We start from the raw sequence: 19,328 nt of genomic DNA, 5'->3' as shown, positions 1-19,328 counted from the left end.
ATTTATTCCAAATGATTTGATTAAATCCTAAACATTTTGTTGATAAAACTTGTGTTGGCTGCTTTTATATTAACACTTCTAAATTTATGCTAGTTCTAACAGAGATCAACCCACACATCTTCTAAGCAACTGAAATTAACAAGTCAAGGCAAGCCCTTCATGCAACAACAATAAAGCACAGTAAAAAGATTTATTTAAAAAAGAAGAAGTCAGAATACAACAGCAAAACATCTGGAATATTTCAGGGAGGAAATTCAGATGGAACTATGTTTCCTTAAGGCTTAAGGGAAGAACTGCTTGCTTCACAAAGAGTTCCTGGTTGCTACAGTTACTTTTAATAAACCTCAGACAGAATTGTCCTGAAGTGACTGAAGCAGCTTGGTCAGGAAAACAAACTGCGTAAAGAGTTGACAAGGAATTCACTGTTAAAAATAACATTTTAGCACATCCATCCCAAGACAGTTCTCCTAGGTAAGGGAAGGGGAATTTATGGCTCTTCCACTGTTCTTGGGGCACAATGCCCACCATCCCTGACCATTAGCCAAGCAGGCTAAGGCTGATGGGAGTTGGAGTGGCAACATCTAGAGGGTCGCAGGTTGCCCATGTGTGCTGTAGGTCAATGAACCAGAAAAGAGCTTTCATGAGAAATTTAAGGCAAAACACTAGCTTGCATCTCAATCCAACAAGATGCTACAGCAACACAATGAACTGAATGCACTGGTATTGCTATTGTGGCATCATGCCTGAGGCACAGGAAATAGATCCATCTTGTGATACTCCCCAAATCTATAGTGAAATCCCTACTCGGATCAACCAAAAAGTCACAAGCTATCAAGGAGAACGTTGAGCAAAATGAGGGAGAGGAAAGGAAAGAGCAAAAGTTGGCATTATGCTAAAGCAGTCTTAACATGGGGAAAGTTGTGGGAGTTGGGTAGACTTAATCAGATTAGCCTCTGCTAGGTGATACCAAATTCTGGGCTGCACTGCCAGCTGCTGGAAGAAACAATCTTGATAGATACCTCCATTTGGGGAGAATATTAAGCTTGGCAGGATCCATTTCCGCCATTAATTAGAACTTATCACATTGGATGTGTATCAGTACTACGTAATTGTGTTTTGAACATCCATGAAGTCCAAACCATCTCCTCAGGTCTCCTGATAACATTTGGTTAAAAATGCTCCACATCACATCATTGCATCCAGGGTTTCCAAGCCTCTTCCATGAAAACAGCATATCAAATAAATTGAAGCAACAACAAAAAAACAACTGTGAAGATGTCACATCTTGCTACCTTTAAAAGTTTACTAAAGAGATACAGGTGAGCAGCAGCCACAGATTCCTTGCAATATGTAGTTTGGGCCTGAGGCCATCGGGTAAAGTCATCAAAAACATGGTGCAAAGTGCCACACCAAGGCAACACTCAGTTATAACTGCAGTTTTTATCCAAACTTGGTCATGCAATCTCATTTTCTATCTGTGTATGATTAGGGAATAGGATGCAAATGCACTAATGGATAATGAATCAGGAAATGATGACTATAAACTAGTGCAGAGGATACCAATAATGTAAGCCTTTCCTAGCACATATATCAGATACGCAGTGGCGTAGCGTGGGGGGTGCAGGGGGGGCCGGCCGCACCAGGCGCAACATCTGGGGGTTAGGGGGCGCAAATTACTTGCCTTGCCCCGGGTGCTGACAACCCACGCTACGCCACTGCAGATACGCATAACTAGAGTGATTCTTCATGTACCTGGATGTTAATCTGTGGAGGAGTGCTTTTTCACCATGGAAATTCAAAATATTCTGTGTGAGTGTGTGCACATGTGTGTTTAGCTTTCCCACACCAGTTTGCTGCTTCTTTGCAAGCCAAATGGCTACAGCTTTGGCACTATTTTTGTTTGGAAAACAGCTTTTTTCAACTTTCTAGTAAGAGAGCTATCAGGCAGCTAATTAGATTTGTCTATGTAGCAGCATCATCAAACACAAGCAAAGCTAATTCAGAGGCATCGGATACAATCACATGCCATGGTAAACCATAGTTACTATTTTCTGTTTACACCTTCCTCGACTGTTGATACAGTTTTCTTTTTTGGTTCTGGCTACTACAGTTGCTGAAATTCTATATCATGAGTATGACTATCTGAATTTTTTTTGTTTTCAAAGGGTCATATGTATATTCTGAATCACTTTGAGATTCATAAACAAAAAGCAGTATGTAAGTTTTTAAAATAAACAAGTAGTGCACTCTGAACGCTACAGGACACTTTGCCCAACACTTCCTCAAACCTAAAGTCAACCCTGGGCACCTCACTAATAAATTTAGGTAATACATTTCCCAAATGCCATCCCACAGTGTTACATGGTTAACTGGCATACGTATCTCAACTGCAGTTCTTTTTTTTCCCTAGTAAGTGCTCACAGGATAAACACCAAAGCACCACACAATCATTTCAAATATTAACCCCCCCCCCCAAAAAAAACAACCCATACGTGCAGCAAAGTGTTTTATATCCAAATTCCTCCAAGTATCTCATGAATGCTGGCATCTGGCATCCAAACAGTAGTAATAAAAGACTTTCATAATTAGAATGTATGTGTGTGATATGTGTGTGTGTTTGTTCCTGGCCTGGAGGTGACACCTAACTCCATTTCTGTCAGGCTGACACACCCTTGCACCTGGAATCAGCTTTTCCCTACATCTCCTTCATATCTGTGTTTATACACAGGAAAATGCTTTTGAGGCCTACAGGTGAGCAGAGCACATCCTGCCACTTTACGTAAGAGTACTGTAATTCTACTTCATGTACAGTGATACATCCCAACCTCATGCGCTCCAGATCTTTTGGACTACAACTCCCATCAGCCCCAGCGATTGTGGTCATTGTTCAGGGATGAAAGGAACTACAGACCAACGCTTCAGGCTGAGAGAGGCTGATCTAAATCATATTCAACTCCCTGTTCTTGCCATACCTGTTTTAACACCACCTGCACCTCCTGAGGTTGTTCTGTATTCCCCTCAGGACTTCTCTGGGCCAAAAGAAAGACTCCTACAAGGAACCATCCAAAGTAGCACCTTCTCTCACAGGAACCTGCCCATTTCCAGTTCTTCTGCCCTTGGCAGCCGGGTGGGTAATGAACAGGGGATGGACCTTCTTTGTTGTGGTGCCTTGTCTGCAGGAAATTCTACCCACAGAGGCTCACCTGGCAATAACCCTCAGTGGCTTTTAAGAAACAGGAGACGACAATTTTATCTATTCTAGGCCAATAATCTAGCCTAGTATTGTCCACTCTGACTGGCAGCACCTCTTAGGGGGTCTCAGGCATTAGGAGCTGCCTACTCTAACCCTTTTAACTGGAAACGCCAGGAACTGAACTTGGCTAGCTTTTTCTGAAAAGGGGGCAGTAGGCCAAATAAATTTGGGAAGCTCTGGACTATATGATCTTCAGAGTCCCTTCCAATTCTACAATTTTATGATTCTATTATTCTGTTGTGTCTCAAGGGGTCCATTTAGATCTCACTGGGTCTACAAACCCAAATTCAACTGTGCAGAACCCCACCAGTTCAAACTTAAAAAGAAAAGGAAAAGTGGGTTCAATATAGTCAGCCCTGTTGTTGTTGTTCTTGTTGTTGTTAACTGAGTAAGTATACAGCCTACCCAAATTCCCAGGGGGGCTTACAGATTTCAAAACCAGAAGAATCTATAAGAACAGCATAAAATAAAAACCTTCCAGCCAAGGAAAAACAGAGCAAATCAAATTAAAAGACCAGAGAAAACTAAAAGGGTTTTGCCTGGGGCTGAACCACACTCAAGTAGGCACCAGACAAGCTTCCCTATGAAAAGCATTCCACAATTGGGGCACCACCACTAAGAAGGCCCTTTCCCTGGTAAAGCACACCACCATGACCACATGTCTCAAAGAGCAAAACCCTGCATGGTCCAGTTTCTTTTTTCTTTTTGCTTATGATGAGATGTTGAAGCTCCGAAAGGAACAAAAAATAAACAGCAGCAGCAGCAGGAAGTAATAAGGCAGAGAGCACTCCTTCTCCCTCCTCCTCCTGCTTCTGCTTGGTCTGATCAGTGTTCGCCCTTTCTCCCTGCTTTCTCCAGCTTCACACTTTGTCTTGATCTTATCTTCACCAAGTCTCCAACTGCCTCATCTGGCATCTGCTTAGTATGGGACCACCTGGTTTTCATTCAGCTTGGCTACAAAGACTGGATTGGAACTGAATTGTGTACACTTGGTTTCTGATGCAACTTTACTTTTGAGATCATAACAGAGTCCCAAGCCAGATCTTGATACATCACACCTCTGTTATAATTAAATTATAATTAAATCTGAGCTCCAGGCAAAGTAATTTCAAAGGCTGAGTTTAATTGAGAACACTCTTTGAAAGTGATATGTCTTAAGAAGCCTATTGACATCTTCCTGCTTGGAAAAAAATCACATAGTCACAGAGATTGCTGTCGCAAGGTCTTCCCAGATCTAGAATAAAAAGTTTGCAATGCCTAGCCAGATGAAGACACAGAGAGTTTGCCTTGGCCAAACATATTACCTGGAATTTCAAAACCAGCCAGGGACAAAAGTGGCCTTCCAAGTTTTAGGCTTAGCAGCAGATGGGCAAAATCTTTCAGTATTCAATACTGTCATATTTGCTTGACACGTTTAAAAGCTGATACCTACCCCTTTTGCTCAACCGAGGGCATTGTGCTCTGCCAGATCAAAATTTAGCAACCATTACTATGGAACTGCAGTGTCTTCTCGATGGATCTCTGTTGCTATAGAATAAAGGACATTTCCTTCAAATAAGGGCTGTGCAGGATTAGCAAATAAAACACACACTATGGCTTTAGCTTAGAGTTACCTATAGTTACCTAAACTGCTATGGTAAGACATCTGTATGGTAGACTTATTAGTGTTGAACTAGGACTTAGGAGGGGACGCGGGTGGCGCTGTGGGTTAAACCACAGAGCCTAGGACTTGCTGATCAGAAGGTCGGCAGTTCGAATCCCCACAATGGGGTGAGCTCCCGTTGCCGGGTCCCTGCTCCTGCCAACCTAGCAGTTCGAAAGCACGTCAAAGTGCAAGTAGATAAATAGGTACCGCTCCGGCTGGAAGGTAAATGGCATTTCTGTGCGCTGTTCTGGTTCGCCAGAAGCTGTACGCTGGCTCCCTTGGTCTATAGAGGGAGATGAGCGCCGCAACCCCAGAGTCGGTCACGACTGGACCTAATGGTCAGGGGTCCCTTTACCTTTTTAGGACTTAGGAGACAGCTTCAAATACACACACAACCATGAATGTGAGCAGCCTTGAGCAAGTCACTATCTCATTGCCTAATCCTCCTCACAGGGTTGTTGTGTTGACAAAAGCAAGGTGGTTACAAACGTGAGCTCCTGGGAGGAAATGGAAAATACAAACAGAACAGGACTAGACTATCTGAAAGACACCATACTTCCGTATGAGCCTGCCCAGGTTTTAAGATCTTTGGAGGAGACTCTTCTGTTTGTCCTAACAACCTATAGCAGGAATCCAGAATAGGGCCTTCTCAGTGGTTGCTCCCAGGCTCTAGAATTTTGTGCTAACTGGTGCCTGGATAGCCCCATCTCCAAAGCCCTTTTGCCAGCATGACGTTGTTACTGAAATACACCTTTTGCCCATAAGCTGATTTGTAAACATGTTGAAATTGGTTTTAACTGATTGCTTTTATTGCTTTAGTGATACTTTAAAAATAATTAGCTGTTGTGATTGCGTGCATGCGGTACATATGTAGACTAATCAATGAACAATTTAATAAGCCCAGTGGTTGCTACGAGCAAGAATAGAAAAACCTGAACCATCAAAGACGTGAAATAAAAGAAGGAAGGAGTGGAAGTTTAGTAACCCAAATCAAGTAGCAACCGTGCAGCCTGTAAATATCACGGAGAAGAAAGAATAAAACAAAGAGAAGAATTAAACAAAATGCCTCTAATTTACAATTGTGAGTCAATACATGGGAAGATTAGAGCCTACGGAACATTTGCTGATGTTTTGTTTAAGCAAAGCCATGTGACTACTTGTATGAATAGAGTGAAATTTGATACAGCAAACCTAAGCAGGTATTGAAACAACCATGACCTAAATGGGGTGGTGATGAAGAAAACACTACCAAGCCAAGCCCAGAGAGTCACAAAGAGAGGGCAAAAACATTCAATGCTTTAACTTAACACCTACTGTAATTCCTTTCAGCACAAACTTTCATAGGGAAGGGTCCACTTATCATTCAGATATGGAGAGCTGCATGTCTCCATTTTTTTTTAAATTACATCTATATCCCACCTTTCTTCAAAGGAGCTCAAGATGGCATATATGGCTTCCTTTTTATCTTACTACAACCCTGTGAGGTAGGTTAAGCCAGGAGACCATGACTATCCCACATCCCAAGAGGTCACCCAGTGAGCTTCGTGTCTGACTCAAATTTTGTACCCTGGTCTGCCACGTCACGGGGAATGCGGGTAGCGCTGTGGGTTAAACCACAGAGCCTAGGGCTTGCTTATCAGAAGGTCGGCGGTTCAAATCCCCACGACAGGGTGAGCTCCCGTTGCTTGGTCCCTGCTCCTGCCAACCTAGCAGTTCAAAAGCACATCAAAGTGCAAATAGATAAATAGGTACTGCTCCGGCGGAAAGGTAAATGGCATTTCCGTGCGCTGCTCTGGTTCACCAGAAGCGGCTTAGTCATGATGGCCACATGACCCGGAAGCTGTACGCTGGCTCCCTCGGCCAATAAAGCGAGATGAGTGCCGCAACCCCAGAATCGGTCATGAATGGACCTAATGGTCAGGGGTCCCTTTACCTTTACCTTTACCTCCCAGGTCACAGTCTGACACTCTTACCACTTCACACTGGGCTCTTATATATCTTATGAAGCATAGTGAATAGTTGAATATAGTAGTAATCTGATATTGACATGTGACACTCTTGCCAAAAAGGGTGGGCCAATTTATAGTAACTAGAACTCACTAGAGAGGGGTAACAGAGACCAGGCCTACTAATTTCTCTCCTTACCAGCTGACAATAAGGAGAGCTAAAGGCCACTTGAGACACATTTGTAGTTGAGGACAGACAGAAACCTTAGGGTTTGAAACTGGTTATAAAACTTACATCTGGGTGCGTATAAGAAGAGTCTAATAAATGAATTGCAATACATGTTGGTTTTCTGCAATTTAAGATTTGTATTTCTACATGTTCACTAGGATCTTCATAAAAAGCAAAAGGGGGGAAATAATGCAGTAATAACTGCCACACCACAAAAGAACTCTGCGTAAACTAGAACAGAGAGATCAAATGAAAAGTCCTAGTGAAGTTTGACAACTCCATGACTGAACTGTACAAATACTCTGATAAGAATATAGTTACAATTCTAATTTGCCAACCAAAACCAACAAGGTAGGTAAGTTATCTGCCAAGTACAAAGGGATCAAAAGAACTTCACAATGCCTGTACAAGTACAGGAGGGGGGGAAACAGATTAGGCATATCAAAAAATAGTTCACTAAAATAAATGTGTGCCTTTGTCATTGTAGAATAAATGCATATTGTCATCTGATAAAATAACCTTTCTAAAACTAGTTCACACATTTCCCACTGCCTGATAAGCCCGCTTGCTGCTAGTAATGATACAGGGCTTAACCAGTCCACACTAAAAACTCACACCTCTTGGGAGTGCCAGGGCACTCTTTAGAATTTGTACAACTCACATTCATTTCAATAGGGCTTGAGCAAGAATGGCTGCCCAGCAGACAGGAGCTGCTAATATTTGTTCCATGAAAGTTTAACATTATTCTGAAAGGGCCAACTGCATTCTCTGAAACGTGCGCCAGTGCCCATGACTGAGCTTGAGAATTAAAATCTAACTTTGTGTAGATGAATACAAAGCCTTCCTAATTCCAAATGTGTAGGCTGAGCTGCAGTCACTCAGTAGTTAAGGAAAAGCACTTTGCATGGGCTCAGAACAGATTTTAAAAAATGCTTCTTCACACAGCACTCAGTTAAACTACACAATTTGCTCTCACAGGAGGTGGTGGTACCTACCAACCTGTATGGCTTTAAATGAGGTTTGGACAAATTCGTGGAGAACTAGGCTACTGACAGCTTCTAGCCATGATGGCTAAGTCCTACCTTCACTGTCAGATGCAACATGCCTCTGGGTGCCAGCTGCTGGGAAGTGCTGGTGAACAGAGTGCTGCTACACTCATGCCCAGCTTGCAGGCTTCCCACAGGGATCTGATTGGCCACTGTGTGAACAGGATGCTGGACCTGGTTGCAATCCAGCAGACTCATCTTATGTTCTTAAGAACCCTCCTTTATTATTCATGCATTCCAGGTCTTGGACATAGCACACTGAAAAGTTGTTGGTGTTGGCATCCATCTGTCACTGGTAAGTGATTATAGGGTTTACATCAGCTTTAACTCATATTAAGGCCTGTCTATGGTGCCAGTTCCCTATTTACAGTACATAACAGAAATCTCTCAGTGGAATACTTTGGGTTACAGGCGCTTCAGATTGCGTGTTTTCGGGTTGCGCACCGCGCCGAACCCGGAAGTACCAGAACGGGTTACTTCTGGGTTTCGGCGCTCGCACATGCGCAGAAGCACTAAATCGTGCTTTGCACATGCACAGAAGCGCCGAATTGCAACCCACGCGTGCACAGACGCAGCACTGCGGGTTGCAAAGGTGCCTCCCGCACGGATCACGTTCACAAACCGAGCATTCACTGCACACTGATGGTCTTTCTCTGCCTCCAGCTCCTCTCCTGTAAGGCCCAGCATTCAAATGACCCCAACCCGGGGCCAAATTTTATCCAAATCCTTGGAGAAATAGTTTTAGAGAGCTTAAAATGGGGTGATGCTGTTTCTAAAACAAGGTGAACATTGCTAAGTGCAGTGCAAGTCCTCTTACATAATAGGCATTTTACATAATAGCAGGTTGGTGTTGGGATTCAAGCATGCCAAGGGGCTTGTGCTTACCCACTGGGATGTCTGATCTGTGTGGAAAGGCCAGAGGTGGCCCAAGGCTTTTTCATTACAGTAAAACCTCAGTTGTCGAACATAATCTGTTCCGGAAGACTTCTGAAACATTTGACAACCAAATTGTGGCTTCAGATTGGTTGCAAGAGTTTCCTGCACTCAGAGGAAGCCACGTCGGACATTTGGCTTCTGAAAAACGTTTGAAAACCGGACCATTTACTTCCAGGTTTTTGGCGTTCAGGGACCAAAACGTTCCAAAACGGAGCTATTCAGGAGCCGAGGTCTGACTGTACTCCTCTTGTCTTAAAGAGATTTGAAAAACTATATTGGGTTTCTCATCAGTCTTACTATACCAATTGACTCTTTTAAATGACTGGAACCTTGGGGAGGGACCAGAGCTCCATTGTGAAGCTAATGGGTCAGTCATGGGCATCTCCAGCTAAAAGAGGTGGCAGCAGGTAATCTACAAGATTCTAGGCCGCTGGTGACAGTCAGAGTGGTACTGGAAGTGCTGGGGTACAACTCAGTTTGTACTGGACACTGATGTGTTTGTATGGGAAAGAGTAGAAGACAGAAAAAGAAACCTCCAAGTTTCCTAGACTGTTCTTTCTGACCTAGCCAGTGCTGACCTTCCATGAGGTGCTAAACTGATACTCTTACTGACCTCATTTTCTACTTCCATCTTCATCCTCACCTTGGGAGAGGAGACATTTTGTGTGTCTCTGCTGCTGAGACGCAAGAGAAAGCATAGCTCAAGGAATCTCCACCTCAGTTAGATACAACTAGGAACTTTCCTATCAAGCATGCCTTTCTAGTAAATAAATGAAGATTTCTTACTTTCCTAAACTCAGGGGCTCAGCGTGCTTTTATCCAGGGTAAAACACACTCCTCCAACAGGGATTAAGTATGAAGTTCAACTTCTGAGGAGAGCTTTAGCTCCAAAGGCCAACAAGCAGAATAGGGAACCAATGACCCTCAAGATGTTGCTGAATTACAGCTCCTGTCATCCTTGGTCATTTACTATGCTGGCAGAGGCTGATGGAACCTGGAGTCCAACAACAACTGGAGGTCCGCAGGCTGCACTAAACAATACTGAGCTAGATGAACAAGTAGTCTGACCAACTTCATCTGTTCCTATGAGATCAGTATTTATTTAGAGTGACCACAATCGGGAAAACCTGTTCCATGCACTCAGATTCTTCTATGTGGCCAGTGGGAATGCACAACTTCTTCCTTTGCCCACCACCATGATATATCAGGGAATGATGTGAACCAGCCATGAGTTTCTAAAGCAATTTGCCAGACAGCTTGAAGGGGAGGTGAAAGGCTATGATGAATTCAGTACCAAAGAGATGGTTATATGTGTCTCTGGGTTAATTAGATTGTGGCAAATAGTACTGTCTCTCCTGAGCCACAATTAACAGCATGATATGTGATGCATAAGCAACTCCATTTAATTATATCTTTGATTCCATAATCCACTTGCACTGTGGCTGCAGAGCCAGCAGATGGAAGGATCCAATGGAGCCCGGTTGTTCTCTCTCTCTCTCTCTCTCTCTCTCTCTCTCTCTCTCCCTCTCCCTCTCCCTCTCCCTCTCCCTCTCCCTCTCCCTCTCCCCCTCTCCCTCTCTCTCTCTCTCTCACACACACAAATAAAGGCCACACAATGGATGTTAGAAGGAATACCAGTCCATGCCTTCTATATCCCTCCCTTTCCATGCCTTCCAAATTAATTGTTCTCCAAGGCAGGGAGAGGGATGGATAAGGATATGAAGGGTCTGTGCACAGACCTTAGACTGGTGTCCTCCAGCTCTTTTGGACTACAACTACTTTCAGCCCCAGCCAGTGTAACCAATGGGCAGGAATGCTGTGAGTTGTAGTCCTAAATGGTTGTTAGCTATCCCTTCCTTAGACTCTTGTTTCTTCTCTCTCCCATCACACTGCTTCCATGACACACATATCCATGAATGTTTGTAGGTATAGATACAGTTCTATCAGTAACCTCTGCCTGCATGGTGGATTGTGCCCACTGTAACTACATGATTTCTGGAAAAATACATGAATTCTATAGTGACAACAACAAAATCAGAATTTGACTACCTCAGTAAGCATGACAGTTATAAAAATAAAAAGCATCAGTTTTTCATGATGAAGTTATTGGCTTATATAAAAATATTTTATTGTCTTAATTATTCACTTCAAACACTGTCAATCTATAACACCAGTCTGTTGCAGATAATCTCCTTCAGACCTCATAAAATGACGCTTGTTTAAGGCTGAAGTTGACTCAAAACCCGTGCACTCCACATTCAACACAGTTCTCAACTTAAAACACTGAACTCAACAACTTTCCTTTGACTTCCATCTTGCTAGCTTTCAAGACAATATTTTTATTGACTCACCTGACATCGAGTTATATTTAGGTCAATTTCTTCCTGGTGCAGTAAGTCAACATAAATAATCAGCCTCAACTAAAATGATCTGCCTCCGCTGAAAAATCAAATCTGAAGTCCTGTCTGCATCTGGTTCGAAAATATCAATTTTTTCAAAGTTATGTGGATTCTACGCCACTTTACAAAAAGGATGGAAACTCAAGTAAAAGAACGTTTTCATCATCTGCCTTAGAAAAATATCGTGACACTTTGTAGTCTTCAGAAACCCAAATGTATAGAATTTCAACCAAACACAACAGGTCAGAAATCTATTCCATGAGAACGGACAAAGGAACCACTCTCAGTGCCTAATTTAAATACAGGTCTGATTGTGTATCCCATGAAAGGCACACTAATAAGGCAGGAGTTTCTCAAATGGAAGGAACTCCCAAGTGGTTTATATACTGCTTTAGAAGCCAGCAATGGGCCAGCCTTGGCACAACTTTTTGCTGTTTCATCAGTGGGGCAATTGTGACTGATATTCCCTGTGTACACCTGCTCATAATAAACCAGGATGCCTACAATTATAAAACGATGATATTGTTTTTGGAAATTTTTAGAGAATGGTTTATTTATAGCATTTACATTTTTTATTTGGTGTTTTTTTAAAGCCCTATTCCAGCATTTAGGCCAGCACACGAGGGCACAAAGTATGTAAGGGACATAGGCTCAGGCAGCAGAACTTAAACCAGCATAAATTATGCTAGTGAAAGTCTCAAGAAAGGCGGCATTCCAGGAAGGGGGTAAGGAGAGACTTGCACCTATTCCAAAACCTGCTCACATCAGTCATGTGACCTAGGGAGCAATCCTCAAAACTCAGGCCCACACTCACACGCCAGCACATCCAGCAGTAGCCCCTCCCAGAGGCTCCTCAATGGAGTTTGCAATAGGGGTAAATTAGGCCAGTCTTTGTTAAGATGGCTTCCTATAGTTAGGATTGCTTTGAAAGGCCATAATCCAGGCGTGTCCAAAGTCCATTTCGGGGGCTTAATCTGGCCCACCGGTTGGCTTAATCCGGCCCCTGTGGCAGTTTATTTCCTAGGGCAAAATCCTAAAAAAAAACCCAACCTCAACAATTCCAACCCTAAGAAAACCTCAACAATTCCAACTCTACAAAAAGCTCAACAGCCCTTTGGTTGGCCCTCATGGCCCTTCACTTCATCAAATTGGAAAACGTTTGGACACCACTGCTTAATCCTATGCAAACTAACTAAGGAGCAAATCACACTGAATCAGTCAGACTTACTTCTGTGTAAGAATGCATAGCGTTGCACTGTAAGGTGTCTTGAACTCAACATGAGCCCGACTGAAAGCAAACAAAAAACAAAAAAACAAAAAAACCACCGGCAAACTAAACTCAAAACATACATTAAAACCCAAAACTATTGATCAAAGCTGTTGTGTAATAATTATACAGACAACTCTTTAGAAAGGTTTTACTACCTCTTTTCCAATTGCTCCATCCATTCTGGCTTTGCCACCAACCCCACCTTCCTTCTGACACCTCCTGAAATTGCTGAGGAGTGCATAAAATTGGACTAAGGACCACAGGCTTCTCATCCCTGTTCTAGTTAGTGAGAACAAACCATGGTCAAACCATGGTTTCCAATCCTGATCTGTATAATAAATTACAGTTTAAACAAACCAAAGTTCTCAGAGTTTGAACACTATGGGAAACTGGGTTTAGCTTAAACTGGGAGCAGAAACTCCCAGTCTCCACTTCTGGTACCTAAAAGAAGAGTAGAAATGAGATGATAGTGCAGAATCTCAAGCCTTTCCATGGCTTGTTCCACGGTGGTGTTTCTGGATTCCAACTCCCATCAGGCTAATGGGAACTGTAGTACAGCAACATTTGGCTGTCACCACATTGGCTGCCCCCTATATTGTACGGAGAAACCATGGTTTGCCCTTACGTCTGAACAAGGCCTGTACGTTTAACAATTGTATGCCAACCTCAGTCACAATACCCTTTACTTGTCACTAGCATGACATATAGAACTATTTTGACAGGAGAAAGAAGAAGAAAAACAACCATAATAGAAATGTTTATCTTCTAAAACCAGGGAGGTTATTTTCCTGCCACAGTTAGAATATCCATTCCAAATTCTGCCAGCTGAAAGGATAGAAAAGTGCTGTAATATTTATGTCAGAATGTGAAAACTGTTTCAAAGCTACTTCAGAAACACATGCCCCAATATGCATGAATATTGCTACTGCTACACCAGCTCAAATGAGATAGTAGCATTCAGTAGCTTAAAGCCTCTGTCAAGCAGGGAACATAATTTCTGCTTCATTCACACTGCTTCTCAGTAAGACCTTCCTGAAAACAAAAGGACCTTTTAGGGCAGAAGCCTAACACATTGGAACTTACATAGAGAGGTACTTCAGTGCAGCTCAGTTCCATCATTGCAGCATCTACAAATAGAGGAAACCAAAGTAATTAGCACACACTTTAATTCAAGGCATTGACACTATTCTGTGCATTGTTCTGAATCCAATGCTCAGCCTATCACCATGGCATCTGAATTGCTTTCCAAGCAAGCAATCTGTAAAAGCCACGCCTCCTTGTGCATTTCTCCATAACCAAGGGAACATGGCAGGTACAAAAGTAGAATTACAGGGGGGAAGTTATACCAGTTTAAAAAACAACTGGTTACATTTAAATGCATTTGCAGAGCATCAATATATATTTGCTTCAGTTTCCATGAAATTATTCACTATAAACCTGTACCTTGGCTTATTTCAGCCCTGTACATTGTTATCTGTAGTTTAGAATCATAGAATTGTAGCAACGGAAGGGACCCTGAGGATCATCTAGTCCAACCCCCTGCAATGCAGGAATATGCAGCTGTCACATATGGGGATTGAACCTGCAGCACTGACATTATCAGCACCACGCTCTAACCAAGTGAACAAATAGGATACTTTCAGTAAATGTGGTGAAAAATCCAGGGATCGATATTATTTTGCTCTTGTTTTCCTTACCACAGGTGAAAAGTATGCTAAATCAGTTTAAAATTCTTCAGTTAATAATGCCATACATTTTTCACCTGTCATAGTTATCCATTGGTGTTCATTCACATAAATTACATTGCATTTTTTAAAAAGGAATTGACCATATTTTTGATAGGGGTGCTTGCTTTTATTAATAGATTGAGCGAACATATTTTGAGTAAACTATTGCTCTGAACTTACAGTTTAAAATAAGTTGAGAGAAGTCGGCAGTTCTTCAGCAATTATCACAACATGCTCTGTCATTTCACCTGCTGCCTCTCCCATCATTTTGCACAAACTCTTATACTGCCCCCAGCAAGCTTTACACTTCAAACAGCAAAGCAGGGTGGTTGTTTGCAAGTAGGTATGGTTGAATCTGCCACTTCTTCATTTTTCTCCATATTTCCACATCTGTTTGTGATTTTTTTAAGTCCTCCTGAAAATTCATCAGCATTGTAGTGTGAATTTCTCCTAATATAACCACCATTGTGTGTGGATTTTGTCTAATATACACATATTTGCAAAACAATTTACCCTAATATGATGTGGTTTTGTATGCTAATTTCAGTAACATACCTATATTAAGCACACACTAATCTAGTATATCCAGTTTTGTAAGCATTACTCAGCAGGAAAACTGCATTGCAAAATTCAAATAAGGATTTAATTTCGAAAGATTCGCATATTGTTTTGGAAAGTTCACATTAGGTAGGCACACTTTTCTCCCTTATCCCTATTTGTAAGTAATTCTACTCACAGTTAGGCTGAAGTAGGAACCTCCTGCTTCAAATAACAAGTTACCTAGAGTCCTTTCCCCCTGCTGATCTGCAAAGCAGATCCCCATACAATTGATTTCATTCAAGGAAGGGGGTCTGTTTCTTTAGACTCTTTCCCAAGAGAGATATTGGACTAGACCACAGGTTTCTTGCTTGCCAGAATCAGCTTACGGAAAACCTCTTTCATTGGAGGTTTTAAAGCAGATGTTGCAAGGCCGTCTGTCAGGGATGCTTCAGTTGTGATTCCTACATTGCAAGCAGTTGGAACAGATGACACCTGGAGTCCCTTCCAGTGATACAATTCTATGATTCTAAGATTCCCAGCTTGCCATGCTATTCTATTCCAGCAGCTAATCTACTTATAATCACTACAGTCATACCTCATGTTACGTCCTTCTTTCAGGTTATGTCCCGCAGCGACCCAGAAGTACTGGAAAGGGTTACTTCGGGGTTTTGCCACTCACACATGTGCAGAAGCGCAAAATGATGTCACGCACATGCGCAGCAGCAGCGAATCGCAACCCACGCGTGTGCAGATGCGCCACTGCGGGTTGCGTTCTTTTCATGTTGTGAACGGGCCTCCAGAACGGATCCCATTCGCAACCAGAGGTACCACTGTACTTACAAGTTGTCGAGTCCCACAAGCTGAGCATTTACTCATGAGTAATTCCTGAGCTGCAAATGTTCAGAAAGCAATGGAAAGCAATCTGAAGCTCCTCACCTAATGGCAAGGAGTAGCATTTCCAGGATGTGTAGACCTGTTGACTGCAATACTGAGTTTTCAACTGAGTAACTTAATCTTCCCATTCGGCAAAAATATAAACAGTTATAAGACGTTGAACAGTTTGCCTTCCTTCTCTCATCACAGCCACAGTGGGCAGCCTCAAAAATATTTTATTTGAAATTCGTTCAGGTTGGGTGTGGAAACAAAATTTGGAATGATTTATCATTTAGCTGATAAATATACTAAGCAAAACACTCTCACCAAAAGGAACAAAAATTGGACCTGAAACAAAAAGTCTGCCCTAAAGGAGGTCACCTTCATTCAGAAATGGATTTGTTAGTCAAGTTGAACATTTTCCAAAATAAATATGCTTCTGTTTTGCACAGTCTATTATTTCATACCATGTGGCATCAATGAGTCAGAAATTGTTTAAACATTTCTTCTCTTGTGGATGCAAATCTACCTGCGCCATTTCCACTGCAACAAAACAAAACTGATTCCTTGTTTCTATGACTAATTCCTTGTTTCTGTAAGGCAGTATTCACTAAACTCTTGCCCTCCAGATTTTTTTTTTACTACAACTGCCATCAGCCCCAGCTAGAACGCTACAAAGGGCTAATAAGGACCGATTCACACATTACATTACTTATGTACACAGAAGTAAGCTCCACATAGGGTGGAGGAAGCCCAGAGCAAACTTTCTTTTCACCATGAGGCCATTGTCAAGCTAGCAAACAGAAGTAGCAGCTGCCCAATTAACGAAGTTGCAGCAAACAGACCACGAATGCTGTGCAGAACTCTAAGTCGAAGAACAAAGGGTGGTACTCAGTAAAGTCCTACTTAAAGTAGACCCACTGACATTAATGAACCTAGCGTTGTCATCATGTGCATTAACTTCACTGGGTCTACTCCGTATAGCTCTACCATTAAATATCACCCAAGCATGCGCCATGCCTCTGCTTTGATCACGTCCAGATATATTGAGTGCAGGGTTCCTTATTATTATGGTAGCCTCTAATAAACATTGCCCAAAAGAGAAGTGCCTCACCAAAAAAAAGGAGAAAAGAGGGTGCATATTTGCATAAATTTTGCATGTGCTGCTTTATAGGTGTAGATGCATATTTTAAAAAATTACTATAATTTAAATAGAAATACAATGCCATTTCACCACAGTTGAGGATTTTTTAAAAAGAAAATTTCAGACTGCTGCAGGAATGTAAGGTAAAGGTAAAGGGACCCCTGACCATAAGGTCCAGTCATGACCGACTCTGGGGTTGCGGCACTCATCTCGCTTTATTGGCCGAGGGAGCCGGCGTACAGCTTCAGGGTCATGTGGCCAGCATGACTAAGCCGCTTCTGGCGAACCAGAGCAGCGCACGGAAACCAAATTTAACACTGGAAAGGATGAGAAGTGGAGAGAACTGAAATTAACACAGATTCTTCCACTCCTAGTCCCAATACAGCAGCTGAACACTAGTTGACTCTCACTGGCTCTCCATGGTAACAGGCAGAGGTCTATCACCATCACCTGCTAATCTGAACTCTTTAACTGGAGATGGCAGGGATTGAATCCTGGGCCTTTTGTGTTACCAGCATGCACTCCACCACTAAGCCATGGCCCTTTCCCAAAGGAGATGGTTTTAGGATTGCATCCTTAAGCCATTTGACCCGACTCTGCTCTTTAAGATATGCAACTAGGGACACTTTAAAATTATTGACAGCCACAATGCTGCTTAATAATAATAATAATAATAATAATAATAATAATAATAATTTATTATTTGTACCTCGCCCATCTGGCTGGGTTTCCCCAGCCACTCTGGGCGGCTTCCAACAAAGATGAAAAATACACTAAAATGTCACATATTAAAAACTTCCCTGAACAGGGCTGCCTTCAGATGTCTTCTGAATGTCAGGTAGTTGTTTATCGCTTTGAATAATAATAATAATTTATTTGCCCAAACAAATCCCATACACAAGAACAACTTTGCACATCACCCTATGTTTGTGATATTCAGAGTACTGGAATTAATGGACCATTAATTTCAATGGCCAGCTCTGAATATAGCTAGAGTTAGTTATCACCCATATCCTGGCAATGGAACAGACATGTGATAGCTGTTCTTACATTACACTCGCCTGCATCTCAAGCAGCATTAAGCCCCACACCAAGCACCCTCAGGAACATATTATGTCTTCCACGCAAAAGGACAGCAACCATTGTTTAAAAACATGCTCATTATTTCACTTAAGCAAGCACCCGTAGAGTCACACATTAATAATGGTATTTCCTGAAAGGGACGTGCAACAGGACGCATAATTGATCCTCTTTGGCTTCCTGCTCTTGTGTAAGATCTTACTAACATCTGAAGAAAAATAGCAGTGTTGATCTATATGCTGTTTCGGGGACATTTACAGCAGCAAAAGGGGGGGGGATTGCATGTGCTGCCTCAGAGATGAAATGAAGATACTCTAAAGAAACAGCTAAAAAGACTGTGAAAAAAGATCAGGCTACAGAACTCTCAAACCACACAATTTCCGCCTGTGGAACATATGATGGAGAAACTCATGAAACAGATGAAGTGGGAAGGACAGGGCAGATATAATGGGGGTCAATCATCCTCTGAGGCAACATAAGAATGGGCCTTCTCTGCAGTGGCTCCCCATTTGTGGAATGTTCTCCCTAGGGCGTTGCGGCTGGCACCTTCATTGCACACCTTAAGGCACCAGGCAAAAACATTCCTCTTCAGTCAGGCCACTGGATGGTTGCCCTCCAATGCCCTTTTAAATGTGCTATGGGAGGGGGATTATTGGTTTGCTTTTGTTCTTATTTTTATAAGTTTGTGTTTTCTATATTGTAATGTTATGTTGTGAACTGCCCCGAGATTTATGAATGAAGGACGGTGTATAAAATTAATAAATAAAAATACAATAAAAATAAATAAAATCACAGCTGAAAGGATTGTTGGCCACCTCTGGGGATGTACTCTCCCTCCTCTCACCTCCTCTCATCATCATCCCTTGTTGCCGTTCAGACTTCTTGTTTAACCAGGCCATGAAACCACAGCTTGTATGGAGCAATTTAGCTGCCATAATTGCCTGCCTTTTAGGGTGAAAGCAGCCCCTTTCCCGTTAAAGCTAAGTTATGGCAGGCCTGACCAAAGCCAGATCAAACCATTTTTGCCACCTGAGGCAAGGCAGAACTTCCCACCTGAGGCAAGGCAGAACCTGCCAATGCTACACCACACAGCACTGCTGGTTGCTACTTACTGCACCACAGAGAAGCCACCCCAGGTCTCACAAGGTTTTGCCAAGATGCCCACTGAGGCAGATGCCACCAACAGGGGAATTCCAGAAGCACAGCAGTGGCTGGCAATGAGGCTGGGGTCTGGGCAAAC

At 42.4% G+C, this 19,328-nt stretch overlaps 1 protein-coding gene across 8 annotated transcripts in view; it reads right to left on the bottom strand.

The window, feature by feature from the left end:
• Nucleotides 1-19,328, bottom strand: part of ARHGEF28 (Rho guanine nucleotide exchange factor 28) — a 136,093-nt gene that overhangs the window by 108,852 nt on the left and 7,913 nt on the right. For 7 of the 8 annotated variants that reach the window (XM_083403621.1, XM_083403614.1, XM_083403618.1 and 4 more), the window contains exon 2: nt 13,808-13,851. In XM_083403621.1, the coding sequence (XP_083259747.1) occupies nt 13,808-13,843 (36 nt within the window). In that variant the 5' untranslated portion in view covers nt 13,844-13,851. Of the gene's footprint in view, nt 1-13,807; nt 13,852-19,200; nt 19,285-19,328 lie in introns of those variants that run through there. The other variant, XM_083403620.1, reaches the window with a different exon arrangement.

The sequence above is a fragment of the Podarcis tiliguerta genome (genome assembly GCF_965153285.1).
Source record: "Podarcis tiliguerta genome assembly, chromosome: 11".
NCBI lineage: Eukaryota > Metazoa > Chordata > Lepidosauria > Squamata > Lacertidae > Podarcis > Podarcis tiliguerta.
Note: the sequence above shows the minus strand (reverse complement) of the source record. Positions and strands in the feature narration are given on the sequence as shown.